This window comes from Trachurus japonicus, chromosome 7 (genome assembly GCF_045865225.1).
Source record: "Trachurus japonicus isolate A0001 chromosome 7, Traja_1.0".
NCBI classification, from domain to species: Eukaryota; Metazoa; Chordata; class Actinopteri; order Carangiformes; family Carangidae; genus Trachurus; species Trachurus japonicus.
Window position 1 is genome coordinate 28,742,439 of NC_140913.1, and position 22,089 is coordinate 28,764,527.

Consider the following 22,089-nt stretch of genomic DNA (forward strand, 5'->3'; position numbering starts at 1 on the left):
CGCTTCCTGCTTCAGCTTTTGCGCTTTGCTGCTAGTGAATTTTTTCAAGGTGTTGGCTCGTTGTGATTTCTGTCTGCGTGCAGACCAAAAAAAATTTGTTTTTCTGGGTCTCTACGACATAAATGTAGACGTGGCATTTATGAGGACTCCTGTCTCTGGCTAATGAATCTTTGCCGCTCCGAGGGGCAAAGATGAACGAGGTGACTTGGGTGCGAGACACAACTTGATAAATGATTCATTATTTTTTTTAACGTCTCTGCCTGCATCATGCCTGATTCTGCTGTTTTGATGTTAAGAGAAGAGAAGCCCTCGGCTGACAGTTGTGGGGACCTGTTCCTGGAGAAGCAGATAGAGGGCTTCCTACCTGTGGCATGTGGAGCTGAAGCTGTGTTCAATTTCAGCTGGGAGAAAGAGATAACGCCGTACGGCAGCGGGGATGATGATGAAGACAGTGTTACCACCTTAGGAACCACCGTCATCCCGACTAGATCTTTGCTGTCCACCGCAGCTAACCGTCGCACTAGCCAGCCCATTAAAGCCGTCTCGGCCCCACCCAGCAGATCCACGTCCAGACTCTCGCCTCGCTTCACGCCCAGCCCGGAGACGAGACACTCCAGCTTCCAGCATCTGCTCCGGGTTCACCTGAACACCTTCAACCAGCGCCTGAGCATGCTGGAGCGCAACACTCTGGATATGAAGGACAGCATTCGTAGCATGGAGGACCAGCAGAGCGAACTCAACTCCCAGCTGAAGGAGCTCGTCGCCATCCACGCGGCCGGAGAGAAGAACAAGAAGGTGAACGAGCTGGAGAAGAGCTACACGGACATGGAGACCCGTCTGAGCAGGCTGGAGGGAAGGCTGGAGATCCTGATCGACGGCTTCACCGCCCTGGCTCAGGAGATGAATAAGATGAAACGTACAAGACGTTTGCCCCAAGAGAGGAGGCTTCTGCCGCCGATCACGACGGTCATCGCCGTACCAAAGCACTCAACTACTCGGCCTCCAGTGTCCACAGTCAGAGTCATACCGACAGAAACACCGCTCACCAGGAAAGCCACAGTGCCAAAAAGCATACCTACCCCAGGCCTCCCCGCAATCAAACACACCTCTGCTTCAACTCAGAGCGATAGGAAACTCAAACTAACAACAACCACTGCCAAGCCAAATAAGAATACTACAAAGCCTCGATCAGTCACCAGGTCATCCAAAAGGCAAGCCTCAACGAGTCCTACAACAAAGTTAAAAACAACCTTGAGTAAACCGAGGACGGCATCTAAAATTAAACCTAAAACTACGCCGAAGCCTGAACCGAAGAGGCCAGAGGGCAGGAAGCTCGCTGTGACGGCTAAACGGGCTTCACGGCCAAGTCAAACAAAACCGAAGCCAAGAGTCAAGGAGGAGGCAACGGTCACTAAGTTCCAACTGGAGCCGCCATCACACAAACCAAACCCTGCAAGAAAAAACCACCAGCTGCGTAAACAATCGGACCAGGCCAACAAGAGGGATCCTGCACCGCCTGTTAAAAACAACGGGAGCAAAAAGGTGTCGAGATCGGACACTCCGTCGACGGTTCAGGAGAGCGGTAAGCCTTCGGAAGACGATCCGAAAAAACCGTCAACAAAGCCACAGAAGAGTAATTCAAACCAGAATGAGAAAAAGACGCAGAACAACTCTAAGAAGTTGGTCTCTAACGAAAAAAAGAAATCTGTTCGAGACACGGTAACAACGAGAAAACCTGCAACGACCACCACAACAAAAAAGTCTAAAACGACAGCGAAACGGGCGACGACTCCTAAAACAAAGGTCACGACTGCAAAGAAGAAGGTTACAACAACCTTGAAAAGGACATCAACTCCCGCTAAAACCAAGGCTACGACTACTACGACTACTACGACTACTACGACTACTACTACGGCAAAGAAGCTAGCTAAAAAGCCACAGCAAAAGAAGAAGAAGACTAACTCCAATTCTGCTGTTGTGGACCTACTGAGGCTGTTACAAGGAGAACACACGTCCGGAAAGCACAAAAAAGATCACGACGGTTCTCTTCATGTTGTTCTGGGAAGGCTGGCCATTCCTATCAAAATCATCCCTGATGACTAGGGGTTGACTTTAACTATGTTATTTTTTTACATTTTTCTTCAATTGTTTTTTTTTTAAATCATTTTTTATATCTCTAGGTTCTGATCTTGATATTTATACTGCTACCACAACAATGGAAGTTTATGAAGGGGCTAATTTAATGCCACTGTTTTATTGCAGAGGGACCTTCCAGATGTTTAACGTCATGCTAAACGTGTTCAGTGTTTTTGGTTTTTTTTGGTACTATTGGCTTCAGAGGTGTATTTAATGTTGTTATCAAAACCTTTGCACAAAATCTTGCTATGAAGAGATAGCTTAGCATTAGTACCTCTCATGTTGTAAACATTTGTCCATGTTGTTATGGCCAGACTACCTCAAGTTTTAACCCCGCCCCGTCGCTTCTTAAATTGTTTGTACGTTATGCCTGTGTCCTCCATTAACAGTATTTGTTTCAAATGGTACAGTAAAAAAACAAAAAAAAACGTACATGTCACACTCTACAAGTTTAGGCTAGTTTCACCTTTCAGTGTAAAAGTCTGACTGGAGATTCAAGGTTCGCTCGGAACAAAAGTGTTAATATTCAGTCTAAAGGCTAGGTGCTATTTTATTGTGTTATGAAGATTAGTTATCGTGTAAAGTTTAAAGGATAAATAATTAGTACGTTGTAGAGAAGACTCACAATCCCCAACCTTTCTAGCGGCCTTGGAATAAAAAATCTTATTTTGTTATTCATAGATTAATTGATAGATTTATTATATTAGTATGTCTAATTTTAGCTGTACCAGTGATGTTACTCAAGGGATGGGAAGGATCTGTTGTCCACATCTTTGGTTCAGACTGAATTATCTCACTAACTATTGAATGGATTGCTATATGAAATATGTTATGCTATGATATTCATGGTCGCCAGAGCATAAAGCCTGTTGACTTTTATCATGCTCTGACTCTGTTAGGTTTTGTTGAAATATCTCAATGACTTTTGGTAGATGTTCTTGCTCCCCTGAGGATAACCATCAGGTCAGAATTAAAATAAAAGATTTGGTGTGTTTGTGGCTAATATCAGACGGGATCATCCTCTGTGGAGCATGAAAACTATCTGCAAGTGGTACCTTATATACCTTTGATATACTTGTGATATTTATGGCCCAATTAATAAATGTTAGATGCATCTGAAACCAATTGGATTCATCTGGGGACCATGAATATCCATAGTCACTTCCATACCAATCTGGCCAGTTGTTGTTGTTGTTGTTGTTGTTGTTGTTAAGACAGAAGCGTTGGACGTATCAACAGACTGACTGCATCGTATATGATCATATCCTCATTATTTAAAGAAGTGTTAGAATTACATAGACCTAGCTTTCAAAATCATATCTTTAATTTTTTTTAGGAGTGTAATAAAAATGTAAATTGTAGTGAAATTGTGTCATTTTATTGTGATGTACGACTAGGTTTGTCATGTCATCTAATATCCTTTATAGTGAGCTCTGTGTCCTTGGTACTTTAGTATTTTCAAGATCATATCTATTTTCAAATGTAATCACATTTTTACGAATCTTTTCGATCTATAAAACAACACACGGACTGGAAGGACTGTAGTAACCGCATGCCTTAGAAACTACAGTGTGTCTAAAGGAGATAGTTTAAATAGGATTTCCCAAAGCAAGTTCATATCATGGAAGTCCTCTTTGTTGGCCGTTGCCCTGCGGACCTGGACAGGTGAGGTAAGACCGACTCAGGGCAGCCTTCACTCTTACCTGTTACCTGTTCCCTGTGGTTGCTGGATTTCGCCTTTGCTCTGGTGGCAGTGGCGTTGTTTGCTTGGGTTAGAAGTCATTATCGCTTTTGCTGTGTCAGAAAATCAAGAGACGACTCTCCTCTTTAGCGGCTTCGCATCTTTATCTGCGGCTCGATGTCTCAGCTCCGCTCACTGCTGCTTCGTTCTGTGTTTGTAGCTCTGTGTTTGTGAAGCTTTTTATTTTATTTTATTTTTTTTTTTTAAACCTGGTGATAATTTCTTATTCTGTGTGAATGTAAATGTTTCTATGTGACGGCTTTTCAGCTGGTACTGCACTCGTGTAAGAGATGGAATCAACATCGGAGACATGTTGAGAGTTTTATTGGCGGCTGTGCTTCCTCCATCTCAAGTGCAAACATCTTTTTCTATGGGAATCTTTGTATAGTTACCAAATATCTGGGTGTCTGTGTTAATATTAGACCAGTCTTCGGTGTAGATGTGTGTGCCCTTCCTGGATGGAACGAGGGTTTTTTTTAAATCTTCCTTGCCTGAATGACTCAGTTCTTTGTTCATGAATTGAGGTCTCCTCTGGGTCAAAACGACTCCCTAAACAACGCAAATCATCAGATGTATCACTTCTTGCAGACTTCCCAGCTTCCTGCCAACATTGTTCTTGTGGTAAAAAAAAAAAGTTGTATCCTCCTTGGAAACGTTTACTCAGAGACCTTGTCTTATTATTTTTATTTCAGATGTGCCGCAGGATACACTGGCAACCCTCAGCTGGGACAGAGATGCACCGTTGGCAACAATGAAGTCAATGGTACTTTTTGTCTCCTGGTTCATGAAAATAACTCATTCTTTTATCTTAATAAAAGTTGCAAATATTCCTGTTTCAGTTGCTGGCTGGTACACTCTGTAACCCATGTGCTCTCTCACAGGTAACTGTTACAACTGTGACCAAAGAGGGAGTGAAATCTGCACGGGTGGTGCGTGCCGCTGCAAGGTGACCACACAAAGACACTTTGTAGTCACTCATGTCTCTCATGTTGTGTATCCAAGCATGAACCTTTTCGCCTTGTATCTCATTCTCCGGATGCCGCTGCTTGTTACAGATGAACGTCGAAGGCTCATCTTGTTCCAGCTGCAAGGCCGGGACCTTCCACCTCAGCCAGGAGAACAAAGATGGCTGCCTGTCCTGTTTCTGCATGGGCGTCACTCAGCAGTGCTCCAGCTCCACATACTACAGAGACCTGGTGAGGGTTAGAAGTAAATGAACACATGAAGACGTCCTGAAACGGCTCTCAGAGTGCTTTGCAGTTCCACATGATTACATGTTTCCACAAAATACACAAAGCTAGAGGGGGGGATTCTCACCGATATGGATTGGTTGCCAATTGCATTGAATGTGCTGGGGCTGATGCTCCATAGTGAACATTAACTTCTCTCAAGTCATTGTCAATAAAGCACTTTACTAATGTTTAATGCTAAATTTAACTTTTTTTTAAACTCTGAAATTTGCAGCTGTGTTTATTTATTCGTGGTACCTATTCACTGTATTATCCACTGTATTTGTATCATTGCATTTATTGTATTCAGTATATTTTATCCTATTCTAAAGCCTGACCAGGGACAAAGACTGCAAATGAGCTGAAGCCATACGTCTTACATGCATCACATTTTCCCGTTTTTTGTGGCAGTGTTGTATGTATCGTCCCTGTTAAATAGACATTAAAATAAATTAATTAATAGAGACAGACACAGGAACAGGAACAGAACAGGAAATTCAAATTCAAATTCAAGAAAATTTGTAACATCCCCAAGTGCAGGATGAGTCATCAAACATCTGAGATTGTTTTACAGGATGAAAAAATACATCGATTTTCGTGTAAAATTAGTCAGATAAGAACTTTCTGACATGAATTTGGCAAATATCAACACATAAATGAACAATTAACATGTAGATAAAATGTTAAAGCTGGGAAAAGATATTTGTGACTTGATGGGGTCTTTCAAGAATGCATTTAATCCTCTCATCAACCAAACTAAATGCAGCAACAATGCACCTGCTCTGAGAGAGGAGGTGTCAGATTGTTTTGGCGTCTTAAAGAGTGCACAACCTGTTCTTTACAATGCAATTTACCCGTGCTTAATTCTATTTTATTTTCCAAATGTGCTCTTCCAGGTGTCTTCAGTCTTTTCTCCAGGAAAGTTCCAGGGATTCGCTCTGGTGAACCGCCAGCGCACCAACCGCATCTCCACCGGTTTCACTGTGGAGGTTTCCAACGATTTCTCTCAGCTGTCCTACAGCAACTTTGACTACCTGGGGCAGGAGCCTCACTACTGGCAGCTCCCAGGCGCCTTCCAGGGAGACAAGGTCAGTGTTGTACAGCAGCTAAGTCGGCGGAAGCAGCCAAACCGCATCGTGGTGTCAGAAACCTGTAGACCTAGACCACTTCTTATTCTGTTGTTCTCTCTGATCTTTCTTTTCAAGCCGATTTGTGCAGATTTCTTTTTCTTTTTCTCTGTGAAACTTTTCTTTTCTTTTACAAGCATTCTTCTTGTGTCTTTACCTTTCGCTCTTTATAGAAAGACTCTTTCTTTACTCGCACAAGACGAGGAGAACAGGTACAGTGCTGTCAGTCAGTGGCTGTGGCTGTGGTGCTCTGTCTGTAGTTTTCTGTGCAGTGTTGTCTGGCATGTGGCATTTTTAATTTACTGAATGCTATATATTTCCCATGTGGTGCATATTACGGATAATTGATTTATGGTTTCAATTATTTCTTCATGTGGAGTGAGTTTATTGTGAGGAGCATGATATTGTGTTTGCGGTGTCTCCTCAATTTGACCACTCATGTCGACACAGTTCATTCACACACACACACACACATACAAACACACAGATTGCTTTCTGCTCCACATCACATGAGCCCTGTAAATGGATTGATCATTAATGGTCCATTAAAGAGCTTCATACAGTTTAACTTTGCTCGAATAACGCTGCCACAACACTCCCGAATGCCATCAGCTCAGTGATAAGGAAAGTGATCAAAGCCAGCTTGCTTTATCCACATCAATAGAGTGACTCGAACTCGCCAGAGGAGCAGCTGAGGAAGGATGCGTCCATTTGGAGCCTGATGGCCTCCGAACGTAAAGGCGCCCACAGATCCAAAAGAGCTAGACAGGTATTGGGTTTTGAACGGCACCGTTAGAGATCGTTGTTGTTGTTGTGAAGGATGAGCAGCACGTCTAATCAGAGTAACAGCAGCACAGTGTTTCTTGCGGAGAGTCCTTGTGGTTCATAGATGTAGCAGCATGGAGGTTTACACTGGTCTGATAAACAGGTGCATGTTGTCAGATGTGACTTTGTTTGCATGGGAAGTGAATTAGAAATATCTGAGATTGAGTTGTTGTTGTTGAGTGAAGTGATTTATCAGTTTGACTGGAAATATTTCCAAAACATTAATTTGATTCACAGTAAAAGTCGCATGAAAACATGGTTTAAAGGGATAGTTCAACATTTTGAAAAATTGGTCCATTGCCATAATCACTATAGTCTTAGGAGTAGGTTTGTTACTTTTATTTGTCCGTGCAAGCTTTTTTTAGAACGGCGGAGCAGAGTCGTGAGCTGCTCAGAGCTACGCTATGGAGTCTAATGGGATTTCTTGGTTTCCCCCATCAAACTCATCAAATACACAATCCAACAACTCCAAAACGCTCTGGTGGACAAGTTGTGACCTGCACATTCACCACGCTATGAGATAATAACAGAACGTTACCAGACAGAGTTGTTTTAGAGGTAAATGCTGTAACTGAGACTGTTTGCTGAAAAACTGTCCCTGAAGGCAACGTGCATCAGCGGTTTTGCATGAATTTACCTCTAAAACAACACTGTCTCGTAATGTCCCGTTATTATCTCATAGCGTGGTGAATGTGCAGGTCACAACTTGTCCACCAGAGCGTTTTGGAGTTGTTGGATTGTGTATTTGATGAGTTTAATGAGGGAAACCAAGAAATCCCATTAGCCTCCGCAGTGTAGCTCTGAGCAGCTCGCGGCTCTGCTCCGCCGTTCTAAAAATAGCTTGCACCGACAATTAAAGGTAACGAACCTACTGCTATGACTATAGGGATTATGGCATTGGGCCAATTTGCCAAAATGTTGAACTATCCCTTTAAAGTAACCTGGTTCCTCTGAGTAATCTGATTACTTCGGTGCATGAGTTGCCGCTCCTCCAGGCGCCTCACAGACTTGGACTGAAAAGCATGAGTCAGCACGTTCACCTTTCTCACAGCAACGTTGAAAAACTAAAATCTTTAAACCCCACCACCGTCCTTTTTTTTTTTTAACGGTTCCCATGGTTACTGTATCTCCGGTGCCCCCCCCTTCCCCCCACTCTCCTGCCTCCCTAGGGTGATGTCAGAAAGCTGGATGATGAGGTCTGGGCGCTCTTCTCTAACTTCTCCAATGGACGAGCGGGTTCTCCTCCTTTCTTCCCCTCCTCTTCCTCCTCTTCCCGTTCCTCTCGGGTCCCCACTTCCTCCTCCTCCTCCTCCTCTTCTTCCTCGTCCTCCCGATGGTCTTTGCGTAACCTGAGCCCCCCCTCTCCTCCGTCCGATATCTCCTCTTCAGTTAGGCCAACCAGACCGCAGCCCTACTCCCCCGGCCACGCCCCTCATCTGCAGGTATACCGACTGTCGGGCGTTTACGACGGGTGTGTGTGGATTGTTTTGTTGTTTCTCGCTCATAACTGGTGGTGACGTCTTGTGTTTCTCTTTGGCGTCTGATTCAACAGAGCAAGAACAAACTGAGCAAGACTTCTTCTACTTCTTCTTCATCTAGCGTTTCTTCGGACAGCAGCAAGGTAGACAGTCACAGCAGCATGGACCAGTGATTGAGTCACAGCTTTCAAAGTTAATTAACAACAGACTGTCTCTCTGTTTGTTTAGGGTGGTTAATGTTTTGTTCAGAAACTTGTACAAGCTTAAGATAAGATCTAGTGAAGCAGCAGCAGAACAGGTTTAATTCATAGTTAGGGGCCGTTCACATAATCCCAGTGATGGACTGGGTGGTATTTTTCCATTGTTAAGCAAATAGCTCCCACCCACTCTTAACTGCTGTCGCTGTAATTGACCACTTGAGAGTAGCATTGGTTTTTTTTCTACAGTGCTCTGTCATTAAGTTGTTGCTGCTGCGTTAAAACAGTAGAAGTTGTTGTTGTTAAAGTTGTCAGACAGAAGCACGGCACAACTTGTAACGCTGTTATCAAACTGTCAGCCGGGGTTTCTAGGAGCACTTGTACCAGAGAGCGTGTACTTAGAGGAGTTTGTCAGGTTTCACTCTTCTTTTTCTGCTGCTGCTTTTTTCTCTGCCGGCCTGTGTTTTAGTCTCGCTGCCTCTCTTTCTCTCTTTTTCCTCCTCTGCCTCTCTCTCTCTCAGTACGCTCTGGTCTACAAAGGTTTCAGCTTGCAGCAGGATGATCTGCTCTACTGGCAGCTCCCAGCGCAGTTCACGGGGGATAAGGTAACAACTGTGCCCATGATCCTGCAGCTCGGTGTCCCCAGGTCGACCCCTGGAGATCACAAGCTAACAGATGAATTACTGCACCTTTAACTCACTCCCGCTCATCAGTCTTCATTGTCACACTTCTGTCTCCTTAGTCCCTCACCTGTACCTGTCCACACTCCTGTCCTCCTCATTAGGGCCTGACTGATAAGGATTTTCATAGCATGTTCACAGTTCTGCAGTCAGGAAGTGTCAAAGCAACAACCACCATCTGTTGAACAGCTTCTTCCCCACAGTGATTAGACTCCTTAACAAAAGGATGTGAACTGCATGAACAGATTTTAGAGCACCTATTTAATTATCATTTTTATTCTCTTTTATTCCTGACCATTTATATCTGTTGTTTTTATTTATCCATATTTTACTTATTTATTGTTTAAATTAACTTCACTGATCTCCAAATGGTGGATGTATGAAACACAATTTTGTTCGCATAAGAATGACAAATAAAACCTATGTATCTATTTTTCTATCTGCCGATAAATTTTTGCATTTACTTCTTCTTTTTTTTGATCAAATAGCTGCTTTTGATCCCATAAATATAGTTCAAACACTTGTAACAAAGAAATAAATTGAAGGCAGAACATTTTACTATTTTCAAATACTTTTATTGCCATATGAACAATTCTAACATAACATCACAAGCCTCTAGCGATTTAGCTTTTAAAAAAGTTTTTCTATCAGCCAACTTTTGGCCAATTAACGATTATTCTCTAAGAGCTCTAATCAGCCGATTAACCGGTCAGGCCCCTACTCCTCAGTCCACTTAACTTCCTGTACCACATTCCTCCCCTTTAATAAAACAAAATATAATTGCATATAATCAATATTCACTATGCTTTCTTTAATAAAACATCTCAAAGAAAAACTAGCTGTCAGACTATGGGACAAAAGCTGTTTGTCTCTAATTTGTGTCCGCTGCCTTTAAAACCTTTTTGACTTGTCTGTAATTTTAAACTTCAGTCAAGGAGGGTTCAATATAATTTTGTGTCATTAAAAGGCCACTCCAGTCGTTTTACATTCTGCTTCCATAAAGTTTAAGGCGGCTCAGAAGAGCAGCTACGCAGATTTTATCACATTAGCTACTGTGTTTGCATGACAAGTAAATTAAAATGCATTCTCCACATTGAAATACAGACATTTATAATGAAATCTCAGCAGAATGTTGACATGATAATAAACTTTAGGGCTGAACAGTCTGTCATCATTTCTGTCAGTGAAATGCTCAGATGACCATTCTGCCTTAAATTGTAATTATAATGTCTGCCAAAATAATTGTAATATAATTTTTTTTCTTTTATCATTCAGCCCTCTCTCTCAGGTGTTGACATACTGTGTTTCATCATGTCAACTGAGCCTCTTCCTTTGCTGACCCCACTGTAGGTCGGCTCTTACGGAGGAAAACTCAAATACACCATCTCCTACGTGGCCAGTTCCAGGGGAACGCTGCTGGACGACCCTGACGTCCAGATCATTGTGAGTGTGTTCCTGCGTTTGCTTTTCCTCATGTTGCTTTGTTTGTGTGTGTGTGTGTGTGTGTGTGTTTGTATTTGCAGCGTTTTTCTCACCTGTCGTTGTTTTTCTCCTGCAGGGGAACGACATCACCCTGGTGGCCCGTCAGCCCTGGCCGGTGAGGCAGCAGGGCAACAGAGAGTCTCGCCGCTTTGAGATCGTCTTCAGAGAGGTGAGCGGCTCAGACCCACATGGGAACAGGAAGTGTTGTCATAGAAGCACATTGTACGAGCGTTAACGACCGCCGTCGTCTTGTTTTGTAGGAAAACTGGCGCCGTCCCGATGGCATGCCGGCGACCCGCGAGCACCTGATGATGGTTTTGGCCGATCTGGACGACATCCTCATCCGCGCGTCCTACTCCACCGAGATGCTCTCCTCCAGCATCTCTGACGTCAGCATGGAGGTGGCCGTGCCCAACTACAGCGGCCTGGCGCAGGCGCTGGAGGTGGAGCAGTGTCGCTGCCCGCCGGGATACCAGGGGCTCTCCTGCCAGGTAACTCCTCAACCCCCCCCGCCCCCCAGGATGAATCTGCTTCATTAAAACGCTCCCCCACGCTCTCTCATAAAAACGTCATAAAAACAATAGAGACTGCACATCCTAAAATCTACAGGCTGGGTGCCATTGCTGTGTGATTTTTGTTCACATATTTTCCTGTGACATACTTGCCTTATATCATATTACATATGTGTATGATGGTTTCTTCCCTGATGTGATTTTTTGTAACATGGTTTTGTGAGCATATTCATTTTTTGGTAACACTTTATAATAAGTACACACTATTAAGCATTAGTTAAGCATACTGAATTATTCATTTATAACGCATGAATACTCATGAGTATGTAGTTTATGAATACAGATAGTGTCTGTTTATCAATGATGAGTAAAACATTTTTAACTGTGTTTATAAACTACATACTAATGAGCATCCATCTGTTATAAATTATGAGTTCAGTATTCCATGCTTAATAGTGTGTATTTATAAAGTGTTACCCAATTTTTGTATAATATGCATATGCACTGCAAAAATTCAAAATCGTACCAAGTATATTTGTCTTATTTCTAGTCAAAACAAATCTCATTATACTTAAAATCAGACTCATCACATTAATAAGTGGCTTGTTTTTAGACACTTTACTTCTTTCAAGCATATTTTCCCTTGAAATACCGGTAAGTAGAACAATTTGATAGTGGAGCAAGTTTTTCTTGTTTATTACAAGCTCAAAAAATTTGCTTTCACTGGCAGATTTGTCTTCTTATTTCATATGAAAAGTGAAAATCAGTAGATTTTTAGGTGATGAGTCTTATTTTAAGTGGAAAGAGATTGTTTTGACTAGAAATGAGACATTTTGACAAGAAATAAGACAAATATTCTTGGAAAGATTTTGATTTTTTTTGCAGTGTGTACATAAGTATATTTATTATTGATTTATGAGGAAATATTCATAGGACTGTTTTTGGACTTTATATTTTTCTGAACACATTAGAGGTGTGTTCATTCACCTGCTTCGTGTTTTCACCCGAAACGTCACTCACTAGGTGATATTAAATGATTCCCTTGGAGCTGCTGCTGGTGTGCAGACTTAGTGTTTTTCCTGTTCCTCTAACATCAGAATCCCGTCTGTTTCAGGACTGTGCCCCTGGATACACTCGCACCGGAGGAGGTTTATACCTGGGTCACTGTGAGCTGTGTGAATGTAACGGCCACTCTGACTCCTGCCACCCAGAGACCGGCATCTGCACGGTACAAAGCATGAGCTCATTGTGTTATAAACCCAATGACCAGACGGGCAGACAGATATCTAAACCATGATGTGTTCCTCCTTCCAGAGCTGCCTGCATAACACTCAGGGTGAACTCTGCGAGCAGTGCGCCCCCGGCTTCTTCGGCGACCCGACTGTTGGCACTCCGGAGGATTGCCAGCCCTGCGCCTGCCCCCACACTGACCCCGACAACCAGTGAGTCCTGGCACAGATAACAAGAACCCGCATTCCACCTCCATTTATAGCTCAAGACAAGTCTGTGTCCGGCTCACTTCACTTCGTTCACACCAAATTCCATTGTCTTGTAAATTCTGGAGTTTGGTCCGTTTCCATTATTTAACCTGTTTTCCGCCGACTTGCACCAAATATTAATCTGATTCCCTGTTCACACGTTTGAACAAATCAGGATCAGTGACAATAAGAAAAAAAAAACCTTGCAGAATATTAAAGGATCTCAGCTGCTTCCTGTGCAAACCCATTTGTTTTTAGCTAATCAGACGTCATATTTCATTTCCTCTGCAACAATCTGCTTTGCAAAAGGAGGATGTGTTCCGTATTTAGCATCTTGTCTGTGTAACAGGTTCTCTCCCACCTGTGAGAGCCTTGGAAACGGAGGCTACCAGTGCACGGCCTGCCAGCCCGGCTACACCGGCCAGTACTGTGAGCGGTGAGATGACCCAACACCTTCTCTTAATGCTGCTGAAATTATTTCTGCATGTGATCATTTTTGATAAAACTGCACTGAAGCACTCTGTGGTAAAATCTGCTTTCTGTTTTTGTGACTGTGTTTCTGCCTTCACCAGTTGTGCTCCTGGATACGTTGGAAACCCACAGGAGAGGGAGAAGTGTCGTCCATATGATGGTAAAGCTCCGTAAAATGAAAAATGTTCTCATTAGTGTCAGTTTTGCTTTGTGAAATTTATTTAGAACCTTTATTTAATCTCAGAGATATATTGAGGAAGCAACCTCATTTACAATATAGCCGAGACAAAACACAAAACATTTGAAACATACAATGAGCATATCAGAAATACCAAAAAGTAAAAGTGACAAAGATCAATTGAAAACAGAGAAGTCTAATTAAAAGCAGGAGCAGTTGGAGGTAAAAAAAAAAAAAAAAAGATGCAATTATGGAGTGTTCCAGGTTGCAGGTGCACAGTAAGAAAAACTGGATTTTCCAGGTTCAGTATGTTCACAGAAGGAACCTTCAGTGTGAGCCAGTTATTTGAGCGTGTATGATAGAGACTTGCATTAAAAAATACTAAAGAGTTAATATAGGATGGTAAAAGACCAGTGAGAGCTTTAAAAATAAAAGAAAATAGAAAAGAAAAATTATCCTGCTGCCAATTCATTCATGATGCAGTAATGTATCCTTTTATAGTTTATTAGATTCATTTATCTAATCAAAATAAACAGCATACTTGAGATCCTCCATGCACAGGTTCACCATGTCCACGTCCATTTGACAGTGACAGTCAGTCATGAAATGTGACTCTGGCCACTATCTGTGATCCCTGATGGGTTTCTTGTGACCTTTGCCCTTTGCAGCTGCAGCCTCCCTGGTGGTGAAGGTTTATCCAGAGAGGGTCCTGGCGTCCCAGGGCGGCCCCGTCACCCTGCGCTGCCAGGTGTCCGGATCACCTCCACACTATTTCTACTGGTCCAGAGAGGACGGACGGCCCATCTCCGGCACTGCAGACAGACGCAGACAAGGTGAGGCGAACTGTAGAAGATTTTTGGTTTGATTTAACTTATCCATATTGCCTATAACTGTATTGGACACTATGCTACGTGTGCATACAACACCCTTGTCCTCCCCTGTGTGTGCAGGAGCAGAGCTGTACTTCCCCAACGTCCAGCCCAGTGACGCCGGCGTCTACGTCTGCACCTGCAGAGACCAACGCAGCACCAACAGGAGCCGCGCTGAGATAGTTGTCACAAGTATGTATGAGTCTCACTTCCATATTAGCGAAGAGGGTTTTTATCCTCAAGCTGCTTATTGGCTCATGGTAAATAAATAGATTATATGCAGATGTTTAGCAGACTGTGATGAAGCTGGGATAAGATACAAGTCTGAAGAAGGTTATTTTAGCTTTTTAAGCTTTTGCTTATTCACAAATGGCATTTTCCAACTCTGTTTGTTGTCTCTGCATTCCTGCAGGCGTCCAGACTAAACCCATTGAGGTGACGATTGAGGAGCCCAAATCTCAGACTATCAGGGTGGGGTCTACAGTCAGCTTCATCTGTACTGCAAAGAGCAAGGTAAGACTAGTCAATGATAGGATGACCAAATGCCTCTTTTGCTCAGACATGTCCTCTTGTTGCGTTTTACGTAATTCCCGAGAAGCTGCATCTCTGTGCGGCTCTGCGACACGTACCTGCATACAGAGGAAGCAGACATTGGAGCAGCACTGCCTCTTCTCACAAAATGCCAAAGCGCAAGTGTAGCTATTTTTTTATAGGCCTACCTGACAGCCATGTTTAGAGGATCGGGGACAGTTGTAACACTTCTTGCATTTTTCTCAACAAATCAGAAACCCTTTACACTAGAATATCCAATTTAATATATTTAAAAACCTTAATGTGTGAACTACAAAAATTATGTATGAAAGTGGTTTTAAGTAATATTTTCAGGTTGCAAAATTCATCTAAATAAAGTGACTGCAATGTAGCTGTAACACATGCCAGGTTCGGTTTTGACAAAGACGAACAACCTGTTTCCTCCTGTTTCCTGAAACTGAGTGTTACTTCCCTCCCCACGAATGCATCCCATGACTTCTCTGCCTCCCTCCTCCTCCTCCTCCTCCCACAGTCCCCGGCCTACACCCTGGTGTGGACCCGCAGGGGTAACGGGAAGCTTCCCAACCGGGCCATGGACTTCAACGGCATCCTGACCATCCAGAACGTCCAGCCCGAGGACGCCGGCGTCTACGTCTGCACGGGCTCCAACATGTTCGCCATGGACGAGGGCAGCGCCATCCTCTACGTGCCAGGTCCGTGATCCTTGGCACTGCATTCAGTTACCCCATCACCACCCCCACCCCACTCTGGCTCCTGTAGTTTACCACCATAAACTTGAGTCCCCCTCCCGATCTCACCCCCTAAACCTTTCCCCTCCCCCCTCTCCCCGTCCAGCTTGAAATGGTGCATGCTTTTCTGTGTGACTGCACTGTAAACACTCAGCTCTGGGTTAACAGCATAATAAGCTTGCAGCTCTAACTCCCAACGCTTTTTTGACGCAGCAGCATATAAACGTCCATGTCCTGTCGTCATCACTGCTCTTCTCACTGCTTTTATTTAACTCGCTCTGATCGGTGGTTCGATTAATTCTGTGCTTTTACGTGGAAAGAAAATACAGCTTGTGGGTCTATTTGCAAACTAAAAAACTGCAGGCTACAAATCTGCCCAGATAACATATGGGATATGGAGTTTTTAAGATTTAACAAATGGGCGCACATGGAGCCATCATCATCACACATCCTCTCTAGACTTATAATATAATCTTTTGGATCAGTGATTTGTGGGGAAACGCTTTCAGTTCTTTTTTTTTTCTTTTTTTTCTCACATTGGTTGAATTAATCAGTGGTGGTTTGGTTGCTTCTCAGTTATTTTTTTTAACGAGGTTTTACTAGCAGGGTGCTGGATTCTGGTGTCTCATCTTATTTGTTTTAAATACTCTGGGCTCCTGGGTCCCGCTCCCCTCCCACCTCCCCTCTCCTCCCTCCCTCCGATACCTGAGCTGTAGTGTGTAATAACGATGATGATGAGGAGGGGATGTGGACGCCACCATGGCGACGCTTAGTGACTCTGCAGCTGACAATTCAAAGAGGACTTCATTCATTTAATTCTGGAGGAGGAGGATGTCGCTCCTGACGTCTCTGCTGTGTGTTAATCTTCTGATCATGAACGAACGATGGAACAAAAAAACGGTGCTAATAGCTATGGTGAAACCTGTATTCAGAACTGCTGTTGTTGTTGTTGTACGACTGTAATTTCACTCCTTCCTTTAGCGTCGACACACGTCGTTCGCTGTTTGTGTTGATTTTGTTACTTGTCCGATTTTTAGTAGGTACAAATATTTAAGAGCTGACTCTAATCCTAATGTTTCCATGAAATCAAATATATCAGAAATGTTAGATTTTTGTTTTGTTTGTCTGTTTGTTTGTTCTTAAGGGAATTGGCCATGTGAATGCAATGAGTTTGCATGATGTGTGTGTTTACATTTAGGCAATCAAATGTTTTTTTTATAAGAAAATATTTTTATATACGTATATCTTTCACCTCAACAATCGCAGGTCACATGTTCAGACTTTTTCTTTTATTTGTTTGTTTTTTTAATTTGTTTATTCTCATTGACTCAAAGGCTACATGATTGCAAATATAACCAAAGGTGCTTCTGTAAAGATTTTTAAAGTTTTTTTCTTTTTACACACGTCACATTGTAATGTATTTATCTTAACTGTGAAAAATATTTTGTGAAAAAGAGAAAACTGATTAAAGTAATGACACAGTACTGACACTCACACTGATTTGCAAACTTTATGAATGGGGATTTTATAAGAAATAATAGAAAATAATCATATTATTATTGGATCAGTTGAGGATAAATCAACCACCACAAGCTGTATGTGAGCTGAAATAGTAATAATAATAAAACTAGTGTTGCTAGTGTGTTTTTAAAAACTGCTTCTTGCCACTAACCTGCATGCTTCATGTGTGACTGAGCTGCACATCTTCATCTCTCCCTCGTGCTGCCTGTACAGTCGTCATGCACTTTTGAGTGTGTGTTTGTGTGCATTTTGTCTATCTTGATTTTCACTCCACAGCATAAGAAGAAGCATTTTGCCGCGTTGTTTTGTTTTACAGTTGGTGTTGAGTGTGACTTAAAGGGATAGTTCAACATTTTGGCCCATTGCCATAATCCGTATAGTCTTATTAGTAGGTTCATTACCTTTAATTGTCGGTGCAAGCTTTTTTAGAACAGCAGAGCAGAGCCGCAAGCTGCTCAGAGCTACGCTACGGAGGCTCATGGGATTTCTTGGTTTCCCCAGCAGGGCCAATTTGCCAAAATGTTGAACTGTCCCTTTAACTATTAAATGTTATTGAACGGTATCTTGATATGTTAATAATCAAACATCAGGTAAGTGTGCAAATTGGACTCATGTAACTATGAATTAAATGGCACCAACTATCAAGAGCAAAGAAAAAAATCTATGAAGAGCTGAAAAATAATAATTCCTGATAAATCGGTGCTCATTAAATTCAATTTCATGATGTTTTTTTTGAGCATGTTTACATCATGTGTGACATTGTTTTGTGGTGTTAACTGGAGAGAAGCCGTGGCCCTTGGCCCTACGTCCGGAGACGGATCTGACAGTGTCTCTCTGTGGGGGAGGGGGGAGATGGAAGGTAAACTGCTGTTTCCATGGAGAACTGACCTGTCAGTTTACCTGTTTACCCCTCCCTCCCTCCTTTCCTTCCTCCCTCCCTCCCTCCCCCCCCAACACCTCCAGAGGCCTCACAGACTCAGATGTTTTACACAGCCTATGAAATGTTTGAAGGACACAGAAAGCGTAAGTTGGACATTGCGGGCACGGTTTCCTCTCTGCTGCCGGGTTTCCCTGGAGCGGCGACCCGGCCTCTCTCACTCTCTTTCTTTCTCTCTCTCACACACTCTCGGTGTCGTGCATGCACTTCACCTTCCTCAGCATGGATATACAGGTGCTGGTTCCGGTAGCGTCCATGTACAATCAACCAAGCGGCTCTGACAAACAGGATCTCTGTGCACTCTGTCCTTTCACACACCAATGTCCTTGAGCATCTTTAGGTGAATCCAAATCTAAAGATGAATTCTTATTTCAGCACATTATTAAAGGGATAGTTCAACATTTTGGCAAATTGGCCCATTGCCATAATCCCTATAGTCATAGCAGTAGGTTTGTTACCTTGAATGGTGGAGCAGAGCCGTGAGCTGCTCAGAGCTACGCTACGGAGGCCGATGGGATTTCTTGGTTTCCCTCATCAAACTCATCAAATACACAATCCAACAACTCCAAAACGCTTTCGTGGACAAGTTGTGACCTGCACATTCACCGCGCTATGAGATAATAACATTACGAGACAGAGTTGTTTTTGGGGTAAACGCAGAGACTGCTTGCTGAAAAACTGTCCCTGAAGGCAACGCGCATCAGCGGTTTTGCATGAATTTACCTCTAAAACAACTCTGTCTGGTAACGTTCCATTATTATCTCATAACGTAGTGAATGTGCAGGTCACAACTTGAATGTTTTGGAGTTGTTGGATTGTGTATTTGATGAGTTTGATGAGGGAAAGCAAGAAATCCCATTAGCCTCCGTAGCATAGCTCTGAGCAGCTCGCGGTTCTGCTCTGCCGTTCTAAAAAAAAGCTTGCACGGACAAATAAAGGTAACAAACCTACTACTATGACTATAGCAATTATGGCAATGGGCCAATTTGCCAAATGTTGAACTATCCCTTTAACAGTTATAACCCTCCTGTCCTTGTTAATTAGAATATTAAAGCTTATTAGATTGTACATGATCATTACCGGCTCCCACCTGGTACTTTGGGTTCATCGGGGTCCATCACTGCAGGAAAAAGTGCATGTTCATCCTGGGCAGCTCCGTCTGAATGTTGAAGCCACTTCCTGTCATTACAAATAATCAGTCCTGTACAGATTACATCTCCCAGAGCTCTTATAGGAGGTGATGAACCATTTAATTAATCAGGAGAACTCATAATAAGTGGATAAAAACATCATACAAGCCTATTTCATGATGATTTTTTGGGGATGATCTATATTAGAAATTCACTTAAAGTTAATGGGATTTACATTATCCACCAACTTTGTTTTATGTGAGGAGATTTAGTTCCTCTTTAACCCATAAAAAGAGACTATTTTTCTTTTTTTTTTAATCTTGCCCAATGATTAATTCTGGAAGTTTTCCCATTATTATTATTAATAATAATCGTTGCCTGGTTACAGTTGATGATTTGTGTGACAGTGTCTCCACATTCAGAGACGAGAGATGTCCCTCCTCCTTCTCTTTCCTCCTCTTTGCACTCTTTTCTCTTTTCTTCCTCTCCTCAGGAAACATGCCGTCATCTGGGCTTCAAACATCATACTGTGTCTTAATACATCCCATCACACCCTTATGACATCATTAGCTGACTGTGAGGGGCAGCGAGCCTGGGCACAAGTGTGTGTGTATGTGTGTGAGGCAGCGTTTCAGTGCATTACGCAGATGGAAGAACACAGTAAATATGATGTCAATAGATGAAAAATCAAGATGTTTTTCAGATGGTGTGAAGATGTTATAGACTTTGAACATCATAGATATGAGAAAATATGTAATGGCAGTCTATTAGCTTCAGCTATACTCAAGTAATCAAACTGAGCAACTGCAGTTGGTTTGTTGTGTAGAGGTTGTTTGTAGTTGTTTTGAGCTCCTTTTGAGTTGTTATTTCTCAAAACCTGGACAGATAATATCTATTTGATAGCTGAGGTAGTGAATCTGACCCATGGCAGAGGTTTAACACAGTTATTTGTGAGTCTATTGTAGAGAGGAGAGTGAGTCTGGTCCCAGACCCTGGAGCAGCACGGTGTAACTGAGGTCAGAGAGTCACGGCTCGGCTCGGCCCGGGTCAGAACGGTCCCAGAAGTTTTTTGGTTCCCTGCTTGCTTGGATAGCTTCATACTCCTCCCTTAACCCGCTGAAAGGGGCCTTTCTTTTGCTCTGTCAGCCTGGGATCATACGGGATTGAATATGAAGTCTAGCAGCCAGCCAAACTGGCGCAGACAGCGGTATGCCCAGAGGGCCATGCCAAGGCGTGCCTGCCACATCTCATCTGTTTTGTCTGCTCTGAGGATGTGGACTGCCAAGGGGTGACGGTGGGGACACAGGCTCAGGACATCACACAGTCTGGTCAATCCATTACTCGCAGCTTATATATACGATGCCCCCACACAGCCTTTAGAGTCACGATGCGGTTCCCTTCCACTCCCATCACTTCGGCCATGCTTCACTTTATCACTGTGAGAGGTCTCTGCTGCTTCCAGCTGTGTCTGACTGCTGTGTCTGCTTCTGTAGCCGGAGAGGCGGCCCAGCCTGTGGCCACCATCACTCCCACGGTGCTCAACGTCCAGCAAGGCCAGCGGGCAGAGTTTCGCTGCGCGGTGACCGGGAACCCAACCCCCGCCATTGAATGGATCGGTACGACCAGCACTTAAATACATATTTGTTTGAGATCAAGGATATTTATCAGTTTTAGCTTGTCACATTGAATGAAGAAAGATTGAAGAGGCTGCAGTCCAGGTGTAACTGTGTTTGTTATTGCAGGAGGTCCAGGGAACAGAATGAGTCCCAGAGCGGTGATTCGAGGCGGAGCGCTGATCTTCAGCACAGTGGAGGCAGCTGATGAGGGAGAGTACACCTGCAAGGCCCTGAACACCCACGGAGAGCACACGGCCCGCTGCTCCCTCTTTGTGCAAAGTATGATGATCTGTGTGTTGAAATAAATGTGTTCACACACTCACATTGTGAGGACACACACACTTTTGGAGGACACTAGTCCACACAATGTGCATTGTTAGGTTTTAGGGGTCAGGACTGGGTTTAAAGTAAGTGTTAGACTATTTATTGATCCCACTCATGGGAAATGTAGGCATTACAGCAGCATACAACAATAAGGTTAAAGAAACCCAAAACAAATATGCATATAGAGACTTTCTGTACAGTTTTGCACAAAAATAGAATAAGGCAGTACTGTGCAAATGTTTTAGGCACTAAAGTGAAGTGAAGATGCTTTCATGAATAGTCTTTATTTATGGATTAACTTCATCCAAAGATCAGTCAACAGGAGAAACCCAAGTCAGATCATAATCTGGTTTGGTCTTTAAAACAGATCCAGTTCTCCTCCACACACCTGCACACAGTTTATTTCCAGGTTCTTGACTGGCAGGGTGTTGAAGCAACTTTCCATAGTGTTTGTGTGGATTGGTCTCTTCATGTTATCCCAGACTGACTCCATAATGTTCCCATTAGGACTTTTTTTTTTTTTTTTTTTTGAAATATGTTTATTGATTTTCATAAAGAAAAAAAAGAGAGAGAAAATAAGTAGAGGAAAAAGAGAAGAGAAGAAAAAAGGAAAGGACCCAGCATATCAAGCATTACAACAATATTTCATGGTCATAAAATGAGTATCTACTACAGACAGAATAGAAGAGCTTAAAAAACTAAAATAATAATAAAATAAATAGGTTGATAGACATATACAAGGTCATACTCTTGTTTGCACTGTGAGGGTTTGTACAATAGCCAGTGTCTATGGGCTCAGATCAGGACTTTTGACACTGGCTGTAATCTTTAGGTCATTGTGGTGCTGCAGAATAAATGTGTGGTCGATCAGAGGCCTC

The 22,089-nt window shown here is 42.9% G+C and overlaps 1 protein-coding gene across 2 annotated transcripts in view; it reads left to right on the forward strand.

Moving 5' to 3' along the window:
• The window catches only part of hspg2 (heparan sulfate proteoglycan 2), a 110,125-nt gene that overhangs the window by 65,249 nt on the left and 22,787 nt on the right, over positions 1-22,089 (forward strand). The window contains exons 32-54 of one of the 2 annotated variants that reach the window (XM_085782712.1): positions 4,570-4,640; positions 4,759-4,823; positions 4,933-5,073; positions 6,003-6,194; positions 6,407-6,445; positions 6,898-7,002; positions 8,228-8,500; positions 8,611-8,679; positions 9,255-9,338; positions 10,764-10,856; positions 10,972-11,064; positions 11,156-11,386; positions 12,522-12,635; positions 12,722-12,849; positions 13,235-13,321; positions 13,458-13,516; positions 14,203-14,367; positions 14,485-14,595; positions 14,816-14,916; positions 15,467-15,647; positions 18,168-18,227; positions 20,765-20,887; positions 21,014-21,166. In XM_085782712.1, coding sequence (XP_085638838.1) covers positions 4,570-4,640; positions 4,759-4,823; positions 4,933-5,073; positions 6,003-6,194; positions 6,407-6,445; positions 6,898-7,002; positions 8,228-8,500; positions 8,611-8,679; positions 9,255-9,338; positions 10,764-10,856; positions 10,972-11,064; positions 11,156-11,386; positions 12,522-12,635; positions 12,722-12,849; positions 13,235-13,321; positions 13,458-13,516; positions 14,203-14,367; positions 14,485-14,595; positions 14,816-14,916; positions 15,467-15,647; positions 18,168-18,227; positions 20,765-20,887; positions 21,014-21,166 — 2,738 coding nt within the window. The remainder of the gene's footprint in view (positions 1-4,569; positions 4,641-4,758; positions 4,824-4,932; positions 5,074-6,002; positions 6,195-6,406; positions 6,446-6,897; positions 7,003-8,227; positions 8,501-8,610; positions 8,680-9,254; positions 9,339-10,763; positions 10,857-10,971; positions 11,065-11,155; positions 11,387-12,521; positions 12,636-12,721; positions 12,850-13,234; positions 13,322-13,457; positions 13,517-14,202; positions 14,368-14,484; positions 14,596-14,815; positions 14,917-15,466; positions 15,648-18,167; positions 18,228-20,764; positions 20,888-21,013; positions 21,167-22,089) is intronic. The other variant, XM_085782713.1, reaches the window with a different exon arrangement.